The sequence below is a fragment of the Galeopterus variegatus genome, unplaced genomic scaffold (assembly GCF_000696425.1).
Source record: "Galeopterus variegatus unplaced genomic scaffold, G_variegatus-3.0.2 Scaffold4577, whole genome shotgun sequence".
Taxonomy (NCBI): domain Eukaryota; kingdom Metazoa; phylum Chordata; class Mammalia; order Dermoptera; family Cynocephalidae; genus Galeopterus; species Galeopterus variegatus.
In genome coordinates this window covers 56,050-79,625 of record NW_007730688.1, presented here as the reverse complement: position 1 = coordinate 79,625, position 23,576 = coordinate 56,050, and the positions used below count along the sequence as shown (strand labels likewise).

The window sequence follows — 23,576 nt, the reverse complement described above, 5'->3', positions numbered from 1 at the left end:
GAACACTCTTTGGAAATGTAGCATAACAGCTTGCAGCTTGCCGATTTTAAGGGATACTTCTGTCTGTTGTAAACCACACTGTGAAGTGTGGGGGCGGTATTGGGGGTGTAACTAAGAAGTAGCTTCCAATTCTCCACAGCTTCTTGTTCAAAATTTTTTTTGCAAGAAATGTCAAACTGTTATGCCAGGTTATTGGCACAGTATGTTCCCTTGGGGTGGGAACAAAGACTATGAACTAGAATGGGCAGCATTTGGGGCATCTTTCCCTAAGCTTCAACTAACCCTGCAATATTTGACTTTCATTTATTATTTCCTTCCTGGCAATGGGGAATTATAACTGAATTTGTTTGTTTGTTTTTGGTGGCTGGCTAGTAAGAAGATCTGAATCCTTGACTAGGAGTTCTTGTTTTAGGTCTACTATAATGACATAAGCTTGTGTCAGTGAATATTTAAACCTGCAGTTGGACTTGTTTCTTTATGAATGTCGTAGCCCCCAAGTGCAGTTTTCCTTCTGCCATGGGAGAAAATTACAGATTCCAAGCCTCAAACTATAATTCCTTTCATTGGTTGACACTATACCCTAAGAAATGTTTACAATACTATTTTTCGTGTATAGTGTTTTTTTCTATGTGTTCTTGAACATTTAAAATTCTACCCTTGCCTGAAGTATAGTTATTATTAATTGGCATCTTTCTATTTATTTATTATTATTATTATTTTTTAAGATGACCAGTAAGGGGATCTTAACCCTTGGCTTGGTGTTGTCAGCACCACGCTCAGCCAGTGAGCCAACCGGCCATCCCTATATAGGGATCCGAACCCGTGGCCTTGGTGTTATCAGCACCACACTCTCCTGAGTGAGCCACGGGCCGGCCCTTAATTGGCATCTTTTTAACCCTGCATTGGGAGAAGTTTTTTTTTTTTTTTTTCAAAAGATGACCGGTAAGGGGATCTTAACCCTTGACTTGGGGTTGTCAGCACCACGCTCAGCCAGTGAGCCAACCGGCCATCCCTATATAGGGATCCGAACCCGTGGCCTTGGTGTTATCAGCACCACACTCTCCTGAGTGAGCCACGGGCCGGCCCTTAATTGGCATCTTTTTAACCCTGCATTGGGAGGGTTTTAACCCTGATTAGGAGCCATATCAATTTCAGACTGTTCATACTTTTGTTTGCTTTTCATAGACTGTCCAAGTGATTGTCCAGGCTCGACTCGGTGAAAAGATTTGCACTCGTTCATCTTCATCCCCAACTGGTTCAGACTGGGTAAAATTCCTATTCTTTGCTAAGGCATATACTGTTGTGTTTGTCACAAGGAATGAAGGAATGTAAAGTTCTTGAGTGCGGTAATACAGAATACCATTTATAGTAATACTAAATCATGACATTAAAATATCTAATTCCATTTGATCCATTCCCTTGGAAAGTATGTTCCTAATTGAATGTTAGTCCTGAATTTATTTGGTTCTTGACTTTCTGCTGTGATAGGTGAAAAGCTCAGTCCTTAGAAGACAAAAATAATACCTTGTAAACTAATCTTTGTAATAGGTAATAAGCTTTTTCAACCTGACATTTGGGACTTTGATGCAGGATAAGGATATCTCTCTTTTTTTTTTTTCTGTCAGCTGGCTGGCAGGTATCTAGACCCTTTACCTTGGTGTTATCAGCACCACGCCCTCCCAAGTGAGCTAACTGGCCAGCCCAAATGCAGGGTATTTCTTATGGGGAAGGGAGAAGTGAATAAATGTCTTCCTCATTCAGCCAAGGCAATGCCAGCATTATCCGACATAGATAGTATTTTGTGTTTCCACAGTGTTCCTTGTGTTTCACACAAAAATCCATTTTGTTTTCTAGTTCAACTTAGCAATCAAAGACATCCCAGAGGTTACACATGAAGCAAAGAAGGCATTGGCAGGGCAGCTGCCTGCTGTCGGGAGGTCTATGTGTGTGGAGATCTCACTCAAAACTTCTGAGGTAAGGGTATGGCCAGGATGTTGTCCTTACCGGGCACTCAAGGCTCTTCACACTCTGGTTCCAATTCATTCTTCAGCCTTATTTCTGCCCCTTCCCTCTCTGAACTTCTCTTCATTCTCTGAAGGGGACATGGTTTTTGTACTTATTATTCCAGCTGCATGGACTAGGCTCTTTGCCCTCTTCTTCATATGACATATTTCTACTTATCTTTCAAGACTCATGTGCTCTAGAAAATCTCCCCCTTTTAGTGGGAGAGGTAATTGCTCTCTTTAGACTTCCTATGGTGCTTTGTTTATATTTGTTTCTAGAGTATAACTTGCTGTATTGTGATATTTTTCAAAATGTGTTTGCTCACCTTATTCCATGTTAGGATTGAGGCCGATATTGTTACTTATAGGTTTATTAATCTATTTCCACTAATAGATTGTGAGGCTGTATGATATAATAAAAGGTAAATGGAGTTTTGAGCTATACAGAACAAAGTTCAGATTCCAGCTGAGTGACTTTAGCCAAATTATTTAACCCTACCCCCACGAACACCACCAAACTAACATGATACTTCATAACCTTGCAAGGTTATAATATTTTTGCATTTAGTCATTATTTGTAAAGTGCCTGACATAACATTTAGTAGGCAATCAACACACGTTCCTATTCATACTATAACCACTTTTCTTCTTGAGATCAGCAGGTATGCCACATCTTATATACAGTAACCTTATAGTTCCTCAAGTTCTTTATGAAACAAGGCAGGATATAAATAAATAATCACCTCTGTGTCATCAGGATCCAGCATAGTGCCTGGAGTAGGCTTTCAGGAATTTTTATTGAATGAATGATATCAATATTTATTGCATGGAAACCCTAGTACGAAGTAAAATAAAACTTTTCATCTTTATTGAATTGCTAGTTTAAACTATGAATTGTTTTCCTTATTGATCCACAGAGGGTCAAAAGGGAATCCCTAGAAGAATTCTTTCCTTTTCTAAGCATGTGAGAAATCAGATTATAAATAGTTCTGATTGTCCTAGAGAAAACACATCAACTTGTCTTTGATACTCCCCAGTATCTAGCTATCCTTTGTTTTTTTGGGAGAAATTTAAAATTAATCACGTCATTAAAAAATGACAGTGTGGGCCAAGCCCATGGTGCACTCGGAGAGTGCGGCACTGGGAGCGCAGCAGCGCTCCTGCCGCAGGTTCGGATCCTATATAGGGATGGCCAGGGTGCTCACTGGCTGAGCACGGTGCGGCTGGTCTCAAAAAAAAAAAAAAAAAAAAAAAAAAAAAAGTGAGTGTGGAGCTGGCCAGTAAGCTTGGTTGGTTAGAGTGCAACTTTGTAACACCAAGGTCAAGGCTTTGGTTCCCGGTATGGGCCAGCCACCAAAAAAAAAAAAAAAAAAAAGTGTAATAAGAAAGATACATATTAAGGACACATGTTTAAATTTGATCTAAACTGAGTAAAAGTCAGTTCTCTATTCCATAGACTAACCCAAGCGTCTCTCCCTAAGAGAATAGCCCTTTTCCAACTGATTAGTAAAAAGGTTACTTGTGTTTAAAGGTATATGACTCTTTCTCACTGAGTGACACACAGGAGTGGCTTTAGTCTGTCTTTTCTTTTTCTTTCCCACCCACTAGGCTCAGTTTGACTAAAGATATCAGACAACTAAAAGATTTTTAAGTAAGAAGCTTGTTAAGAGGGCCGGCCCATGGCTCACTTAGGAGAGTGTGGTGCTGATAACACCAAGGCCATGGGTTCGGATCCCATATAGGGATGGCCAGTTAGCTCACTGGGTGAGCTTGGTGCTGACAACACCAAGTCAAGGGTTAAGATTCCCTTACCTGTCATCTTTTAAAAAATAAAAAAGAAGAAAAAGTAATAGTCATATGGTAGAATACTAGGGAACCATTAAAAATAATGTGGATTTTTAATTATAAGGAAAATTCCATGATGTATTTTTTAAGAAAAAAGCTAGTGATAAAAATAGTATAGTGTGATCTCACTTTTATTTAGAAAAGTGACTGGTTAGTATATAAGTTGATATCTGTTTATTTTCTTTTTGCTTATCTGTACCTTGCAATATTTTTACAGTGACTATGTAGTGCTTTGTAATAAAAAACAATAAGGTAATTTAAAAAAACAAATATTTTTCAATTTCCCATCTATAGGGAGATTCCATGGAGCTGGAAATTTGGTGTCTTGAAATGAATGAAAAGTAAGTGTTTCTGTTTTAGGGTGTTTGCCTGTGATGGCTGAGGATAAAGCAGATGACATAATGTGAAAAGCAGGGCTTTGTTTTCAGAGTCACGGAGGGTATTCTGACCACTTAACAAAGCCAATAGGTCTTTGCTACAATTTGCTTCATGCTTGGCTTCCAGCCTAGGCGCAGAGATGACCTTCAGAGGAGCGTCAGTCCACAGAGACTCAGACACCAGAGGGAAAGGAGCAGCAGAGAAAGCTGAAAAGGATTTGTTGTTTTCCCAGAGTACAGATAGTTCTCTTATTAAATCTCTTGCAAGCTCTTGTAACATGACTACTCTGTTTTGTCCATTTTCTGTGTGGCAGCCATCCAATAAGATTCCCCTCTCACTGCTCCTTTTTACAGACTGTGTTGGTCATGGATTGGAAATGCATGTTATCTCCCTCCCCCATTTTCTTCTTTCAAGGCAGATTAGCTTACCTCCTGCCTGAAGCTTCAGTTTTCAAGAGTATGTAGGAAAATTGAGGAAATATCAACACAGCAAAAGAAAAATCTTAGTGATAAGTATGTGTGATGTGGGCATTATTTTTCTTTCTTAAATGGAAGTAGTTAACAGGTTATAGTCCACAATTTTAGTACCAAACAGACTTTTCTCCAGATTTCCTTTTAGATTATAGAGGTAGACAGCTCATAAGATAGTACATTGAAATTATGTTTGCACCTTCAGTATATATAATTGTAATATTGATTTATTATTTTTAATTGTGCTGTTTTATTTCTTAGAAAGATAACCATTTCAAAACTAGAAATAAATATATTGGGTGCTTTTTGGTGTTCATCTGCCTGTGTCTAGTACATGAGAAAGTAAAACTTTGGCTTACCTCAACAATCTGTGGATAAACTGACAAAGAACTCTAATTATACCTTTAGTTCAGAACATGTTTTAATAATAAATTTGATCTTGTACAGTTCCAGCACTTAATAGGAGAATACTGACAGTGTCTGTGTGCTTCTCAGGTGTGATAAAGAAATCAAAGTTTCCTATACGGTGTACAACAGACTGTCATTGCTGCTGAAGTCTCTTCTTGCTATAACTAGGGTGACGCCAGCCTACAGACTCTCCAGAAAACAAGGGCATGAATATGTCATATTGTACAGGTAAACAGCATAGCTCTTGTTTTGATTCACTCATCAGCTTCATCATTTTGCACATTGTCTGACTGGCATTCAGGTATTTTGTGATTATGTTTAAACAGATGGTTGGTTGGGTTGTTGATTCTGTAGCTCTAATATGATCAGTATCCATCCTCCCTTATGAAGCTCAGCTTTCCAAAGCCACCAGTTTTTGTTGTCCTTTTATCTCTGCACAGTCATGATTCCTGTGGAATGGATTTTGAGGTGCTACTGATATACATCTCAAAGCTGGAAAAGGAGCTTAATACTTTAAAAACAGGCTATCCTGGGAAGATTCTACAGCCTTCTATATTCCAGGATTAAATTAAAACTTCTTGTCTAACGCACTGCTAATTCTGTTTAATTTTTTAATTAGTTGTTCATGGATATAAAGAACTGGTCAACAGAGTATTTTCTTTGGAGTATTTCAGTACCTCTGTTTTTGTTTTTGTTTTGTTTCGTTTTATTTTTGGTGGCTGGCTGTTACAGGGATCTACATCCTTGACCTTAGTGTTACAAGGCCGTGCTCTAACCAACTGAGCTAACTGGCCAGCCTTTGATACCTTTATTAAGTACCGTTTTAGTGCAAGCATTGTACTTCATGCATGGAAGAACTGTACAGAGGCCTTGCACTAAAGGTATTTCTAATCTAATGTGGGAAACAGTTTGATACATGTGTAATTATCATAAAAAGCATAGCAGTATCAGGAAAAAAGTACTGGGAGAACACAGAAGAAAGAAAAGTTTGTTTGGGGTGAGAGAAATAGGACAGACCTCATGGAGGTAGTGGCATTTGAGCTGGATCTTGAGAGAAAGAGAATTTCAGCAGTAGAAGTGAGAAAGAATAATTATTCCAGATGGAGGCACAACAGCTGGCAAGGCATAGAAGTGGGGGGTAAGGTAAGAGCTGTACTCAGATCATCAGATGGACCAGAGTGATAGAGTAGAAGGTGTGCAGGAAAGTGCAAACAGAGCATGGAAAGCCACGGGTTCCAGATCATCCAAGACTCCTTTCTTTTGTATTAGTGCTGAGCCATTAGTTTTAGCCTTTGGCTTACATGTATAGAGCTGACTTTTGGAAGGATTAGTATAGCAGGATGGAGGGACCAAAGAGGAGAGACTTGATTAGTTCTGTTGAAATAATTTAGTACCTGAAAATAGCTATCAAGTCACCGTTAACTTTCTTAACAATAACCTAGCAATCCTAACCATGTCTATTTTTCTAAGTGTTTAATAAATTTTTCTTGTCTTTTCTGTGGTCTTCCCAGGTTTCAATTGAGTGCTCTATTTGCAAATTACTAGATTTTTATTGTGACATAATAGAAAGATTACTTTCTAACTCTTACTTTTCATTTACCTATGCTAAGTCCCGTTCCCATTGGTTCTTATACTGTGAGTAGCCACACTACACTACTAAAATCATCAGCTTAGTTAACTAGGACTCCTACTCTTTTTCATACCAGTTTTTAAAATCTTTCTTTAGTATCTCTGGAGTAATCAATATTGCTTACTGTATGTTTATCAAAAACTTTAACGTATTTTAAGTACTGTACCAATATTCAAATGGATAGTGAAGTGATTAAGTGTCAACTTTTTATTAAATGGCACCTAGCAAGATCTCTTTTGGCAACACTTTATTAACATCATTCCTATATTACCTTTAATTCTTTTTTTATTTTGGCGGCTGGCCTGTACAGGGATCGAACCCTGGACCTTGGTATTATCAGCACCACACTCTTCCAAGTGAGCTAACCAGCTAGCCCTACTTTCTTAACCCATTTGCTTTGGAATGACACGTGACATGGAGAGCTTCCCATACCTGAAAACTACTCATCAAAATCTAGTACCTTCTAGTAGTAGTCCCAGATCTATTAGCCAATTTTATTTATATATTCTTTATTTCCCAGTAGGTATAATTTTAGAACACGTTGCAGGAGCAAAGAGAAGAAACGTAAATACCAGTTGCTACTTAATTACTGTTTTCCTTATTTCTTAACCAGCTCTCTCCACATACATCTCCATGCCTGCAGCTTACTTGAAGTAGTTAGTAGTATTAATGCTGCATCAAGAGAGGTGTTCATGCAGAGGAGGAAAGAAGGGTTTGTTTTGTTTATTTTGTTTCTAAGTGTTTTGGCTACAGAGGCCCTTAGAATAAAGAATCACATAACATTTCTTTTTTCCTTCACTACAGGATATATTTTGGAGAAGTACAGCTGAATGGCTTAGGAGAAGGTATGTATCAAGACTGAAAAACATTTGTAGTGTCACAAGCTCTCCTGACTTCAGAGATGAGCTTGGTTGCTACCTGTAGTAATATGGAGCTTGTAAACTTAGTGTGTTATATAATACAAGTAAAGAAAAGATAAGAATTCAGGTAGGTGCTGCCAGGGTTAACTGAATAATTTTACAAAAGTTTTAGGAACTCAGTCTTTTCCTTACTCTTTATATAATTATCGATTTTCCTCATTTTCTACAATAAGCATGTTGTTTCTTTTTCTTTTTTTTTTTTTTTAAAGATGACCAGTAAGGGGATCTCAACCCTTGGCTTGGTGTTGTCAGCACCACGCTCAGCCAGTGAGCAAACCGGCCATCCCTATATAGGATCCGAACCCGTGGCCTTGGTGTTATCAGCACTGCACTCTCCTGAGTGAGCCACGGGCCGGCCTAAGCATGTTGTTTCTGATGAGCACCAACAGTTTTGAAGATTATATATAAAACCAAGAAAACTATGCCCGTGGCCTTGGTGTTATCAGCACCACACTCTCCCGAGTGAGCCACGGGCCGGCCTAAGCATGTTGTTTCTGATGAGCACCAACAGTTTTGAAGATTATATATAAAACCAAGAAAACTAGGAAAGCTTTGTTGGAAGTGTCACCTGCAAGGCCCTGGCTCTTTTCTATACTTAGCTCTGGAGTGGCAGCTTGGGTGGGAGTATGGTTACTTCACAAATTGAGGTGTTCGTTTGACAGGTTTCTAGTGTTCCTTCCCTGTCTCACTGGGCATGTGACATGTCTGGGCCGGGCTGGCTAGAACTCTCAGGCTTTGGGACTAATAATTATTTTATCTCTTTTAGGGTAGTCTTATTTGGAAATAGAGTGCTGTTTCCTCTGTCAATATTGGGTCAATATTGAATAAATGGAAAGGAAGAAAAAAAGTATATATATGTACATACACTTACATAAGAAATTGAAGCTATTACACTCAAGGTGCTAAGTAGGTAATGCCAGAGATTGTACGATATGCTGAGTGATTCAGGGAAAGACAGACTTGGGGCAGTGTCAGTATTCTCTGCAAAAAAGCTAATAATTTGTCTCTTCTTCTAGGCTTCCAGACAGTTCGTGTTGGGACAGTGGGCACCCCGGTGGGCACCATCACTCTTTCTTGTGCTTACAGAATTAACTTGGCATTCATGTCCACCAGGTGAGGAAGAGCCTTGGAATCCAGAAGAACTCTTATAATGATGTTAAAGTTCCCTTCCTCCCACCCAACTCCAAGACTAAGTCTACAGTGCAGCTTTGCTGTAGCTGAAAGCAGCCCCTTCAGAAGAATAAAACCCAGAAAGAGAGAGCACAGTTGCCAGATTGGAGAATTGAGGGTCCCAGAGCCAACTTATCCAGAATATAGAGTTTGTGGTTTATATTTAGGGATTGCCATAGTTAAGGCTGTGGTAGTGCCTGCCAACAGATACAAGGTGAGGGACCCTCTGAGGACTATGGGGGGCTGGAAAGGCATTCTAATAAACATTGCAATTTGCTTATTGCATTACAGGCAATTTGAGAGGACCCCACCTATCATGGGGATTATCATTGATCACTTTGTGGACCGCCCCTATCCCAGCTCCTCTCCCATGCACCCCTGCAATTACAGGTGAGGAATGTGAAAGGTGTTCTTCCAAACTGCAGCTAGGCAAAGGCATCCACTTGGCACAGGTACCTAGAGCACCTCTATCAGCACTCAGTCACCAATGAGCAGGGGGCACTGAAGGAGACCCCACCCCACATGGAATTGAGTGGCTAGTTTCCCTTCTTGGTGCTGCCTGTTAGGTACATGATATGATTTTTCTCAGTAGCAAGTTACTTAGAGACTACAAGAAGGGCAGTAATTTGTGGAATGTCCCTGGCAAATTAAATGGTTTTCAGGTTGCCATTTGGCACAATTAGTTATACATCAGAATAAAATGTCTCCAGCCCTAGATCTCAGAAAACAATTCTCTAGAGGTTGGAATAGATGTGTATCAGGAAGGATACTACCATTAGTGATAAACTTGTGAAGTTGGATAGGTTTGTGTTTAGGATTTAGATTTTTGTTTCATTGAGTCTGTATTACTGATAATTCCTTGAAGAAACTACATCAGGCCCCCAACACTGGCCCAGCTTAAGAAAATACTATCTCAAGTAATAGGTCAGGTAAGGTGTCTGGATTTAAAAAAAATAATAATAATAATAATAAGCCATTGTCAAACTTGTAGATGCTGCTCTCTGGAAATGTTTGAATTATCAAGGACTCAACATGCCTTTCTTGCCATTATGAATTCTTCCTGAAACAATTCTTAGAACAACTGCCATCCTTATCTCACCACTCATTTCCTTTCTGAAATTGACTGCTACCACCATGAAATTCATTATTTCTTTCCCCTCACTTTAGAACTGCTGGTGAGGACACTGGTGTAACATATCCATCTGTGGAAGATTCTCAGGAAGTGTGTACCACCTCTTTTTCCACCTCCCCTCCATCCCAGGTAGGGGGAAACAGGTTCTAGGGTGGCGGTAATTATCCAGTGTATATACGGCCTTATGAAATGGTGCCCAAATTTAGCTACAGTCCCTTTCGGTGATGGTGGTGATTGTTTCAAGGGGGTTATTTTGAGGAGTGAGAAAGAGCCTTCTTATCCAGCAGATAATATTGCAATGTTTCTAGTCTGTAACCCACAGGATTATATTTAGCCTTTACCTTCCTGGTGATGTCTTAAAGTTCCCTAAAAAATCAGTCACAGATTCCATATGTACTCTGACACCAGAGAGGTACTGAAACTATACTTCTTAATTTAATAGCTAGTTTTCTTTTGAAGTGGTAAATCTAATTCCTAATAATGGAAGGAGCCTGAAAAGAGCTGATAATTATTTAGTATAAAGTGCCAGCAAGAAACCAGTAGTACAGCTTTTCTTAATAAATTTCACAGATTTTGGGGGCCAGCCCGTGGCTCACTAAGGAGAGTGTGGTGCTGATAACACCAAGGCCACAGGTCCGGATCCCTATATAGGGGTGGCCGGTTAGCTCACTTCAGAGCTAACAACACCAAGTCAAGGGTTAAGATACCCTTACCGGTCATCATTTAACATAAATAAATACATTTCACAGATTTCTGCCTATCTGCATTTTCTATTAAAACATTTTTAACCATTAACATTTTCACTTGAGTCAGTCTTCAGTGGCAAACTTAGTTTCCGTACAACACAGGCTCTAAACAATGTTGCAGCTGCCCCAGAGAAAGCATCTCTGGTCTTGTTATGTGATGTACACGTGCTGAGACCACTTCGGCTCAGCAGTCCTTTCTGCCAGCTGACTGACACTGCTTCCGTTCCACCCCAAGTCACTCTTCTGCCCCACTGCCACCAGATCCCTGCTCTACGTGCCTGTCATCTCTATTATTCCTCTTTGACTTTCTCATTAGATGGTTTCTTCTAGACTTACCTCAGTTCTGATTTCCTGTAAATTAGCCCTGGATTATCCCTTTTCACCATCTTATTTGGGGGACCTGACAGATTAATTAGTAAGTTTTTCTTTTTCATGCTTTTTTAATTATAAAAAGTAAAAAAAAAAATTTTCCACCCCAAGTTGTTAAGGAGATACTAGATAGAAATCACAGTTCTGGTCTCTTTGAAAAGCAGGAGTTAATGTCTGTAAAGTGATATTGCAAAAATCCATGGGTCACCATTATTTCTATTGTCCTAATTTGTTTAGGGTGAAAGGGGTTCTATATTCTAAAGTTGCCTAGACTGGGCCGGTCCGTGGCTCACTTGGGAGAGTGTGGTGCTGATAACATCAAGGCCACGGGTTCAGATCCCTATATAGGGATGGCCGGTTCGCTCACATGGGAGAGCGTGGTGCTGACAACAGCAAGTCAAGGGTTAGGATCCCCTTACCGGTCATCTTTAAAAAAAAAGAAAAAAGGAAAGAAAGTCTCCTACACTCACATACAAACCTGTTTTTTGTTAATTTCTAACATTTTCTTTCAAAGTTACTGGCATGGCCACCTATCTAACCAGTGGCAGAACCATCACCCGGTCACCTGGTCACCTGGTCACTCTCTCTTTCTGCTCTGCCACTGTCAGCTCATAGCCCAGTCCTGCCAAATGTCAGTGCAAAGTCTCTCAAGCTGTCAAGATTCCCCACGTTCGCTACCGCCACTCCGGACCAATTTAAAAAAAAAAAAAAAAAAAAAAAAGTTGCCTAGACAATTTGATTTGTGGGTGTGAAAGTTATTCCTCTCCCACATTAATGTGTACGTGGTCCTGAGTGTCAGCATTGCTCTGGATGGGGGTAGCTTCTGGTGTTCTTACTGACACAGAGTGACATGGTGTCAGTTTCCTATGGTGTTTTGTCACTGTTTAAAACTAGATCACACCAAGTTCTTATCAATAGTGTGCACTCCGTAGGTGGTCCCTGAGGGCCTCTTATTAAGGCTAGTGCAGTTTGGTGCAATAATATTTTGAACCTTGATGGTAGAGAGAACAGAGAGAAAATCATTTGCTATCAGTTCTCCTCATTTCTGTTAATATTGAAATAGTTTCTTCCCTATTTTATTTATTTATTTATTTACTTATTTATTTTTGGCAGCTGGCCAGTACAGGGATTTGAACCCTTGACCTTGGTATTATAACACTGTGCTCTAAGCAACCAAGCTAATTGGCCAGCTCTTCCTTATTTTAATCTAGGGACTTGCATAATTATTCAATTTAACAACTTCTGTTGGACCTTTTGCTGGAGTCCAGTAAATACATGTTAATGTGATCTTTGTTTTGCCAATAAAATAAGAATCATTGTGTCATTTGGGCACAAAGTTGAGTCAAAAAATTGTTGTGATGCTGAACCTGCTACTGTAACCTAAGGGCCTACCTCCAGTTCTAAGCATTAATTAGCTAATTGGACAGATTTAAGGATGGAACAGCAAGATGGAAATAATCATCATGCCCATAAGTAGCTTTGAAATCATAAGAGTTTTGAAAGTACTTTAGCTTTTACCCCATCAAGTTTTCCTACTTGCATTAGGGACTATAAGAACACACGCACGTACCCCTGCACACCTACACACACACACACACACACCACTGCACACCTACTCATCTTCCCCAGAATGACATAGGAAAGTGTGCACTGAAGCTTTGTAAAGTTCCAGCCAACAAACGTCAACTGTTCCCACCTATCCCTGCAGATTCTGGGTTCCCTGGGGAAGGCTTTGGGTCTCACATGACAAGTGTCCTCATTCATTTTGGCACACTTTGCTTCTGCTCTCAGGCCCTTACTACTGGAAGCTCTTTTCCAACCTCCTCCCACCTTTTTTTGACTAAAGACAGACTAATGCTTGGTTCAGGTTCCACTGTTTTGCTTTGTTTTTCATCTGCTTGTCAGGGAGACAGGCATGCCTGTAGTGGCCTGGGATAAAGCATCGTAAGGAGGGCCCCTTCCAAGTTGTCCCTTTGGGAAGACGGCCACACCACCTTCCTCTCTGCTTCACTCTCAGCTCACCAGTGCCCATTCCAGCCTCTTTTGCTGCTGCCCCTTCCAGGTTTTTTTCACTTCTTTCTCAAGTCCCTTTTCTTTTTTCTTGTTTCTCCTGTCTCTGTGTGTGTCTATGCACAGTGTGTGTTTACTGTCACAAAGGCACATTTTCAGACCCCTACTCCTGTGGTGATGGACACCCTGAGGGTCCCCATGGCAGGCCTGGCCTTTTCCCATCAAGTGAGTCCATAATGGGAAGAAGGGGATATAATCAGATGGCATCTTTTTATTTAAAAATTGTAAATAAAGTACAGGGTGTAATTATTTAAATGTCCCAAGTGTTCTGTGGATTATTTTAAGGCTTGGTAATAGGTTTTAACAGGACGCAGCCACATCCCAGCAGCCCAAAATAGTTTTCGTTTGCCCCTCCTCCTACCATCGATGTGAAAAATATATGGAGTTATTTATATCAAGTTTCCAAATAAACAACTCAAGACTGGTATTCTTTCTTTCTTCCATATAAATAGGAACCCTCCCATACCCAGGGGTGATGGAGGGTGTGATTAGAGAAGATGGCCTCCTGTTTCAAAGGGATCTCAAGGACAAAGGAGAAAATAGAATGACTTTGGAAAAACTGATGACATTGGCTCCAAGTTTTGCCCAGGCTTGTGCTCCATAGATCTGCTGGGCTTGAAACTGAAACAGTTAGCTGAGCCCCTGGGAAAGCAGGGAGCAAGGAACTCTTTTGAGGTCTTCGGGAGGCTCCACAGCTGGGAATCCCAAACCCAGTACAAACAAGTCTCTGTGTTTTCTTATCTAAAAAGTTAACAGCCTGGTCTGTCCTTAACCCTTATTACATTAGGCCCCCTGTGGGCATGTGGGCTGGGATACTTTCCTTATCTCTCTGCTGAGCTCCATCATTAGTCACACTCTAGGATTGCTTGTTTTTTTCCTGCCTTCCCTCTGCCCCTCTTTGTTTTTCTCTTGCTTAGCTCTCCAGTTCTCGCCTTTCCTATCAGCCTGCTGCTCTGGGCGTTGGATCAGCTGACCTGGCTTATCCAGTAGTGTTTGCTGCTGGCTTAAACCCTACACACCCTCACCAGGTACATTTAAAGTTGGTAGGACCATGGGGTTTCTAGTGCTGCTTCCCCTGCCCTGAGGCAGTTGAGGGACCTCTTAAGACACAAATAGTATTCTAAGTATTCTGAAGCAAAGCTCTTTGGTAACTTAGGAGACCTAAAGTGACTCTGAGAGGAAAGAGCCTCTTAGATTTCAGAAAGGAAATATTTTCCCAGGATTTTTCTCCCTCTCTTCCCTTTTCTCTCTGTGGTCATTACTATGCATGTCTTCCATTAACTGAGTCCCAGACAGGATAAAGATCCAGGGATTCCTGCCCACTTGGTGGTAGCCTTGGTGATAGAAAAGCTTGAAAGCAGATATCATGCTAGGACACGTGAGGTTCCCCCCTGTCTGACACTGCCATGATTCTGTATCTTTCCATTTGTCCCCAAAGCTAATGGTTCCTGGGAAGGAAGGTGGGGTACCCCTTGCTCCCAACCAGCCTGCCCATGGTGCCCAGGCTGACCAGGAGAGATTGGCAACCTACACCCCTTCTGACGGCACCCACTGTGCTGTCACACCTTCCAGCAGGTGAGTTCAAGTCTTGACTCTGCCGCTGTTAAGACTGGCCAGGGGCCTGGACTCCCTGACACACATGTGCTTATTTGGTATCAGTGAAGAATAACTTTCAGCATTGGCTCAGGCTTGGCATTTGTGCCCAAAATGTGGAATCTTTTAAGTTCCCTGATAAGAATCTCATGTTGCAGCTGGCAGGTAAGGAAGCTTGGCTTGAGGCTTCGCAGCTAACAGGAAGCAGCAGGGACTTGATTCTTTTCACCCTCTTCCAGTGAAGGGGCTGTCAGATGTTTTCCTCTTATCCCAAGATTTATGCCCTTGGAGTCAGTCCTCAGTGTTTCCTGAGGACCAGAACAGGGTGTTTACCGTAGCCCTGAAGTCTGGGGTCGCACTGTGTGTATCTGTGATTATAGTTGGGATTGATTTTCTTTTTCTCCTCTTAGGCTCTTGGAGTTCCTTTGGAAACAACTATTTTTCTTCACTTAAAAAAATTAAATTTTTGTGTTTTCTCATTACCAAAGTAATACTTTCTATAAAGTTCCAATTATGAAGATATTAATCAAGGAATTATAAAGATATTAATTAATTAACTAGGGAATGAAAGTTCTCATATTTCCATCCTGCCACTGTCACCTCTTTTTAAAAGACAGAGAACCTCAGAAGGGTTCAGTAACCGGCCTAAGCTCACTTAGCTCACGAAGCAGCCAGATGCAAGCCTGGATCCTCTGACTCCAAAGCCCCTGTCCCTTCTTCCCATTCCACTCAGAGATCTCCCCTGGGAAGCTGCAAGCCATCTTGACCTGACCTGCCCTCCCTTGATTTGGAAGTCCCCAGAAATAAAGAGATTGCTTTGCCTCACAACATCCTAAATGAACTTTCTCATTATAGAAATTCCTGATTTTTTTTTTTTTTTTTATTCCCACGGAGTGGTGGGAGGGGAATTGTTTAGGAAGAATTTTTTTTGTACCATTCATCAGGGAAAATGATTTATTTCATTCCTAGCTTCTCAAACTTCCATCCTTTCTCTTCTTTCCCTCTGTTAGACAATAAAAGTCATATTACACTCTCGTTTTCTGAGCTTCAACTCTTGGGGCATGTCCAGGAGTAGCTAAAGACAGAGGACTCTGTGAAGGGGCTTCTTAAATGCAGGTTGTAAGAGTTCAAACATCTTTCCTCAATACTCGTCCTCCCTGCTGGCTGGAGTCCAGAGTCCACTTTGACTGCATAATCCTGCCCACATTGAGCCCTGTTTTTGGCCAGAGGACCTTTCTTATCCCTGCTACTCGCAGGGCTGTGAGTGCTGGTCGGGCACACAGTATGGGCCCCTATTTCTGTTGTTTAGAGCTCCCTATTCAGGACTCAGCATCAGTCTGGTGGGCTGGGGAAGGAGGGAGTGGGGACAGCTGAATTAATGTGTCATTTAGGAATGGAGGGATGATTGAGGGCAAGGAGAAACATGGTAGGGAGCACAGAGAACCTCAGTGCAGGCAATCTGTCAAGCGCAGAGAGAAGCTCTAGCTGGCTAAGGAGTCAAATTTGGAACTCTTGACTTTGTATAATGGCAATGTCCCTTGTGAGGTAAGGCTTATATTTAACATTATACTGTAAACGGTACAGTCTTGTGGTATTTATAGATAACAAAAAAAGAAGAAAAGCTAAAATTTTGAGGCTTGATATGTAATAGATTAACACTAAAATTACACTTGTCTAGGAGAGTTGCTTGCCTGTATCTAGGACTGCCATTTGCATGGTAACTGGTGTTTATCATTGATATTTCAGATGAAATTTTATGGAAGCTTTACACAATTGTAACACCAAGTTTCATTCACGTATGCATAACTTTTAGTTGTTCCAGGAGGAGCAGTCCTCTGCTATGAATTCAAAAGGCAGGGTGACAGTGGCAGCAGCCAGACCACATAATGCCGTCTCCCATGTGGGTGGGCCAGTGGGAGCCAACTGCTACCCTAGACCACGCCCAAGATGGTAGGTTTATGGGGAAGCAAGTAGCCTCTGCTGTGGTTTGAGAGTGAGTACTGACTTCACCTTTCTTCTCCAGTGAGGATACTGAAACTGTATCAAATAGCAGTGAGGGACGGGCCTCCCCCCATGATGTCTTGGAAACCATTTTTGTCCGGAAAGTGGGGGCTTTTGTCAACAAACCCATCAACCAGGTGATTCTTCTGCCTCTGCCACTGCCACTTGCGAGAATGTCTGAGTCCTTTGAGTGAAGCCATAAGTCTGCATCCTTAACCTGGGATCTACGCAACTGCTGAAATTGTAACATGCATGTGTGTGCGCATGCATGCACGTGTGAGAGAGAAGAGGATTAATAACCTGTGACCCCCCTCCAGAAAAAACTAAGAACTATTGCTCTGTGATCTTTTAAGCCTCCCATAGGAGAGGGAGACTAGATACCATTTAGCACAAAAGCACTGCACTGTGTCATTGCCTCAGCCTTACTTGAAATAGGACGCTCCTCCTCAGCAGGGCCAGTGAAGCATGTTGTTACTGAATTACTGTGGATCAAGTTTCCAAAGCTGAATTCCCAGGGTCTTGAGAGCCCAACACTTGCTTATGCTGTGGGCTTATGTGATGGGGACAGGGAGGCAGGAGAGGTTGGGGGACCTCTAATAAGACAGTAGCCCGAGGGGCGGCATGGTCAGCCTAGTTGTGTGAACTTGCCGGACCTCCAGGCTTCTGGCAGCCTGTAAGGAAGCACACAAACTGGGGAAGGGGCAGGCACTAATGCTTGTCTTCTGTGTCTCTTCAGGTGACCCTGACGAGTTTGGACATACCCTTTGCCATGTTTGCTCCCAAGAATCTGGAGCTGGAGGATACTGATCCCATGGTGAGCCCACCATTGACTAGCAGTTTCTAGTAGATGGTGTAGTGTTGTAGTCCTTCCTGGTCCAGAGTCACTAAATCCTCCACAGACCATAAGCCATGCCCTGTTGATTTGTAGCCACCATTAGGTTCCTTACAAAACTTGCATCTAGTTCACAGAATCAGCCCCTAACTCTACCATACTCTGAAACAGGTGAATCCTCCAGACTCCCCAGAGACTGAGTCTCCTCTCCAAGGCAGCCTGCACTCTGATGGCTCCAGCGGGGGTAGCAGTGGCAATACCCATGACGACTTTGTTATGATCGACTTTGTAAGTGGCCATCACCTTCCTTGACCTTTGCTGTCCCAGGGGAAACAAACCTAGAAGCATCTACTGTACTTGAGCAAGGTTTCCTTTCATGGGCATCAGATGGGCTGGTGTAGGCAGGAGAAATGGGACAGGTGGGGCCCTGATGTGCAGATTTATGTGGGGAACCTGCCCTGATAGCCTGTCTGGGGAGACATTTGGAGGCCCATGAACAATAAGGCATTTTGTGCCATGTCTTTGGTAGAAATTCATAATGAAATTCAACCCTAAATGGAGATTTTCCAGTGGTATCCGCTTGGGTCTTATTCATGCCTGAATGGAGAGCACTCTGCTTAGGAAGGAGTTTGGAGGAACAGGAGATAAACCTAACCAGGGGAGAGGAATATTGCCACCAGGATTAGAAGTCAGCAGCCCTAGGGGCTGGCTGGTTAGTTTAGTTGGTTAGAGCATGGTGCTTGTAACACCAGAGTCCAGGGTTTAATCCCTGTACCGGCCAGCCACCAAACAAACAGAAAAATCATCAGCCCAGAAGAGAAAGGTGTAAAGGTTCTTCTCCCTAAGACAAACCTGGAGGAACCTTTCCTTTGATAATTGTTGGAAGGAAAACAATTTTCCTTTTATATATAGTTTTCCTCTTGTTTATAGCTTATCTCTACTGTAGTCCAAGGTAAGCTAAACTGAGTCTGTCTTGTTTTTGAAGAAACCAGCTTTTTCTAAAGACGACATTCTTCCAATGGACTTGGGGACCTTCTATCGTGAATTTCAGAACCCCCCTCAGTTGAGCAGCCTCTCCATAGATATTGGAGCACAGTCCATGGCTGAAGACTTGGTATGGAGACCCCTTCCCCATCACAACTCATAATGTGACTTCCCATCTTCCCTGTAACAAGAAAGGGACATTTTTAGGCCATAATCTTCTTTTGATTACACTGGAGATTTGCATCGTGCCTGCCGTCATTATCTTGAATTTGCTTGGGCTCACTTCCTTTCCTTTGCACATTGTCAGCACCACTTATGAACTCCTATTTTGTGCCTGATGTCATCTACTTGCTGGTGCCACCAAGCCAAGCTGCTCCAACAGCTCTCGCATTCAGCTATTTAGCTTGCCAGGCAGGTGCCCGTGGTCCAGGGCAGAGGAGAACGTAGGGTCCTGAGTGTTAGTGTCCTTTCCTCAGAGAGCCATTCCCTCATCTCGCAGCTCTCATGCTTGGCCAGATGTCCTGATACTGACTGTAATTACCACATCTCTGCTTAGGGCATTGCCTACTTCCTGTCTCTGAAGGACAGAACAGTGGCCTGCACAAGCCTACAAATTCTGGGTACCCTACTCCATAAGATGTTAAGGTCTCTCTGTCTAAACTGGTGCTGTCACCTCCTATATAGAAATTAGAGGCCGTAGGGAAAGCTGCCCTTGATTTGCTTTAGACAGAAAAGCATGCTCAGTAATAATAATAGTTATTATTAACATTTATTGAGGCTTTCTAAATGCCAAGCATTTTTCTAAGTGCTTTACATGAATCTTCAACAGCCCTAAGAGGTAGGTTTTCTTATTAGCCCAGTTTATAGATGAGAAAACTGACACTGTGATTAACTTGTCCATGGTCACAAACAGCCAACCAGTATGAAGCCTTGATCCCAGAGGGTCTGGCTCCTGAGTTGAGCCTTTTACCCACTAACTCCCCAGCTCTCATTCGACATGCATTTGGAAGGGAATGGGCTCCAATGCTCTAACGTTATGCCATAGCCAGTGCTAGATGGTCCCCAGGCCTCCTTCCCACCTCAGGCAGCTGCACCCAAACCAGGCTTGGCTGTCGGTATGCCTGGGCCTCTTTGTGAGTTCTGAGGCAGGAGAGTCTCCAGCCTTTCCCAGGTACCTTGTGCTAAAGCCCCACTGTCAGGAAATCTTCTGTGGTTAAACTCTGCGGATGCAACTTATGTTTGCTTAGTCATCCGTGGAGACAGACCACCTGATTAGGACCAAATTTTGATTCATAGTTGATACTCTAGGATGGTTAAACTTCTCACAGTTCTGTTTTCCTCTCTTTCTCTCTTTTTTACTATTCTCTCTCAACCCCCTCTGACCCACCCCCCTCAGCTGGTGTAAAGATGAAGACTTAGGCCTCACCACAGACCCTGCTGGGTCAGGGTCTCTCGGGAATGTAGCGGGACTGCCTTGTTCATGTCCCCCCAGGGGATTCTGATGCTCAGCAAAGGGTGTGAAGAAATCATTCATAAACTTTTTAATTTGTACAGCACTAACGTTGCTGTTTTATTCTAGGGTCAGTCTGATCTGTGCCAAGGATAGTTCATGTTTAATTTCTCTGTGTCATCCTGTTCTTGGTGTGCTCCTTTTCTGTCTCATTGAGTATGTCACCCACCTGGATTCCCCAGGCTGTTCCATCAACTTCACAGCCCCCAGAGTCTCCTCTGATGGACGTGTGTCCCCCATGCCATCCGCCTCTGGCCTGGAGCCTGCTCAGTTGGCCCACATTCTCCTGCTCGCCCAACCCAGCTCTGCTCAGCTGAGCTGTCTCCTTTCCTCAGCACTGGGTGACCGGGCTGGCTGCCTCCTCAGGGCCCACATGAATAAGCAATTCTTCTCTCTTCCTGGTACAGGACTCATTACCAGAGAAGCTGGCTGTGCACGAGAAGAATGTCCGAGAATTTGATGCCTTTGTAGAAACCCTGCAGTAAAAGAGTCCTCGAGTACCAGCAGCATCCCCTTTTTGTGGCCCCAGGGGACAGAGAGCCTCCCACTCATCAGCTGCTCCATCCCTTATCCTGCTCCAAGCCAGATAGAGGGGAGGATGGTTCCCCTCATGGGGACCAGAGTCCCTGCTCTTGGACCTCCCAGAGATTCCGTGGCAGCACTCAAGCCCAGTAGCAGCATTTGAGAGGACTCACCCTCTGGCCTGGGAGATGAGTCCTTGTAACAAAAGGGCCCTCAGCAGGGCCATCTGTGTGCCCTGGCCATCATCAGCTGCTTCACGGAGGGTGTCATCCCACTTCTCCTGCTGCCAGCCTCCTGCCTGGGGCTGCCCTGCACCTGGCCCCTGGCCTTCCTGCCTTTACCATCACCATTTGACATTCCAGCTGGTGGCCCAGAAACTGGTGCAGAGGCGGAAAGAGGAAGGACAGTGCTGGGAGGAAGAAGGAGGAGGTCCTTTAGGCTCTCTTGGTTGTCTCCTTTACTTCCTGCTATTTCTTCCTCTTTCTCTCCCTCTCTCTCTGCCTCCTGTGCCTGTACTTTGGCAATATGATAGGCCTGCCTGCCCAAGATGAAAACTCCAAAGCCAGCCATTCTCACCCTTGAAGGTTGTGCCAGCCCTTACCAGAGGGTCTGAGCGGCCCTGGTGGCTGCCTGTGCTCAACCACATGGACAATAAAAACAGAATCCTGCATCTCTAGGATTCTCTCATTGGGAATCACAGCAAAGTTTCTCTTTCTTCCCTCCCCCCATTGCTGCTCTTCAGTTATAGAACACGGTAAATATTTATTACTCTCAGAAAAATCAGCTATTTTATAGAGAAAATATGATTGAGGTTAGATGTTTTCACTTGGGGAAGGTGGAGGGCCTCTTCCTGGGACAGGGGCTCCTCCTGTGGACGTTCCTTAGAATCCAGGTTGCTGCTCTGAGGAGCTTCCTTCGCATTATATATATAAGGCGGGATCAAAGAATAGGGCTGGCAGAGGGCAAAGTAACTTCCCGGAATTGCTGTATTTGAACTGACAACAGGCTTTACCTTGGACACCTACATAGTCCTGGTGAGAGCCTTAAGTCTCTCACAGCGTCTGCAGAGTGACTTCCTTTCTGGCAGCTCAGGAAGTCTTGGCTGCTAAATATGATGCCTCCTTAGAGTTGCACCACATGTAGTGCCCAAGGGGCACTGTGTGCACCCCTGTTGCTGGAGTACTTGTTCTTGATCCTCGGGACTGGATTTTGGAACTTTTCTTCCTTCTGCTTAGGCCTGGCCACCACCTCCCTCTAATCCCAGGGTCTGTACAGTGCTCTGAGGTTTACGAGCTGGGTTGGTTCCTTGGTGAGAAACCAAAGCTGAGCATATGATTGACTGACTCCTTCAGGTATTGTTACTTGACTAAGGCAAGTGCCTAGTCTTACCTTCCTACCATCTGTCCTCTCCCAGCCTAACCGGTAGCCCTGGCCAAGGAGAACTAGGCCTCACTGGCAGCAGCTGTTCTTCAGTGGAGCAGGTGGCTCTCCATTGCTAGTTAGTAAACTGCATGTGACACTGTTCCCCCTGCAGGGCTGACCCGTGAGGGCTGGAGTGGGCTCTGGAGGGGAGCCCTGCCCCTGTGCATGCTTCTGCTGCCACAGAGAAGTGCTCCCAGTGGTGGCCAATCGGCCTTCCTGTCTTTGGGCCAGAGCACATCCTTGGCCTGCTGAACCAATCAGATTTACCCCCAAGGCCCCAGCGCTGAGAAGGGGCAAGGCCCCTGTTAGGTTATTGATACCCCCATCTCAGCCACTGCCCTCCTTCCAAGGCCTTGCATGGAAAGGCCTGTTAGCTATTGTCCAAAACAGTCCTCTTTGACTCCCTTATTGTTAGCCTCTGTAGGCAGCAGCCTTTCTCTAGGAGCCCATCCCTGAAGAGACCAGACAGGCTGAGCCCTGACCTTGAGTTGAGCCTGGGAGGAACAGAGCAACTGTCAAGGCCGGCCCTTGCCCCTCTGCCCTGTATTATAAAAGGTATGATCCCTAGGCTGACTCCTGCAGCACCCTGGAGACAGGCTGGGACCAGTCATCTGTCTCCAGGTGCAGAGTATCTTCTCCAATGTACTTTGTTTGGAAATACTGAGCTATACTTCAAAATGTATTCTAGAGATTTCCAATAAATTTTTTTCTGTACTTTACAGCCTCCTGTCCTGCAAGTTGTCTGAAAACCTAGCCCATCCCCTCCCACGTTGGTGCAGGTCTGAGTCACCAACAGGCTGCATGGAAAAGTGCGTTGTGAAGTGCAGAACAGCCTCGGAGTCCGGCAGGGCTGTTTTGAGTCTTGGGGTTCGCCACTTACGGGCTGTGCAACCTTGGGCCGGTCAGGAAACCTCTTAGAGCCTCATGTGTTGAGAAAGGAAAACAGTTCAGCCACTGTTTTCCTTGCAGTGTTCCCATGTCAGGGCTTATATTTAAATATTCAGTGAGATGATGTATCTGAAGTACACCCATAGTAAAATCTCCATAAAGCATAGGCCCTTATCACCAGCTCTTTGTTTCCCCTTACATAACACCACTCACTACTCAGCCTGGAGGAGAAGGTCTTGGCTCAGAGGGAAAGACAACTGGCAGGTCTGTTGTGTCTCTAAGAGAAGCCCTGCAGGGAGGGTGGGACTTCCCAAGCTGTCTGGGATGTGTTTGCCCGTCTAGTGTGACGAGTTGTGGATGAACAAGCCAGAGAGAAGGGAAGGAGCTGAGAGAAGTTGCAGGAAGTCAAGGGCCTGTACAAGTTTGTTTAGCTGCCCAGATCTGACAAGCAGCTCCAGCGAGGGGCTCTGAAAAGTAGAAGAGCCCTGCAGGGCTTAGTCCTGTGGCCGTAGGGGCTTTGGCTGCAGGCATCTCTACCTTGCCAAAGCCAGCCCCTGCCTTCTAATTTGTGCCTGCGGTGAGGGGAGGGAGCTAAAGGTAGAGCCAACATCCCAGAGGCCAAGATGGTTCTAGAGGCAACAGAGAATGGCTGGCAAGAATGGGCAACTGCTGTCTAGGTTGCT

General features: G+C 43.6%; 1 protein-coding gene across 3 annotated transcripts in view; it reads left to right on the top strand.

The window, feature by feature from the left end:
• The window catches only part of ATG13 (autophagy related 13), a 43,258-nt gene extending 20,532 nt beyond the window's left edge, over nt 1-22,726 (top strand). Inside the window, exons 3-18 of one of the 3 annotated variants that reach the window (XM_008587875.1) lie at nt 1,186-1,266; nt 1,855-1,974; nt 4,143-4,189; nt 5,192-5,332; nt 7,539-7,579; nt 8,671-8,767; nt 9,116-9,214; nt 9,992-10,085; nt 13,208-13,306; nt 14,059-14,169; nt 14,580-14,716; nt 16,758-16,872; nt 17,472-17,549; nt 17,739-17,855; nt 18,553-18,681; nt 20,469-22,726. In XM_008587875.1, the coding sequence (XP_008586097.1) occupies nt 1,186-1,266; nt 1,855-1,974; nt 4,143-4,189; nt 5,192-5,332; nt 7,539-7,579; nt 8,671-8,767; nt 9,116-9,214; nt 9,992-10,085; nt 13,208-13,306; nt 14,059-14,169; nt 14,580-14,716; nt 16,758-16,872; nt 17,472-17,549; nt 17,739-17,855; nt 18,553-18,681; nt 20,469-20,546 (1,584 nt within the window). In that variant the 3' untranslated portion in view covers nt 20,547-22,726. The remainder of the gene's footprint in view (nt 1-1,185; nt 1,267-1,854; nt 1,975-4,142; nt 4,190-5,191; nt 5,333-7,538; nt 7,580-8,670; nt 8,768-9,115; nt 9,215-9,991; nt 10,086-13,207; nt 13,307-14,058; nt 14,170-14,579; nt 14,717-16,757; nt 16,873-17,471; nt 17,550-17,738; nt 17,856-18,552; nt 18,682-20,468) is intronic. The other 2 variants (XM_008587877.1, XM_008587878.1) reach the window with 2 other exon arrangements.
• Nucleotides 22,727-23,576: the final 850 nt, after the last annotated feature.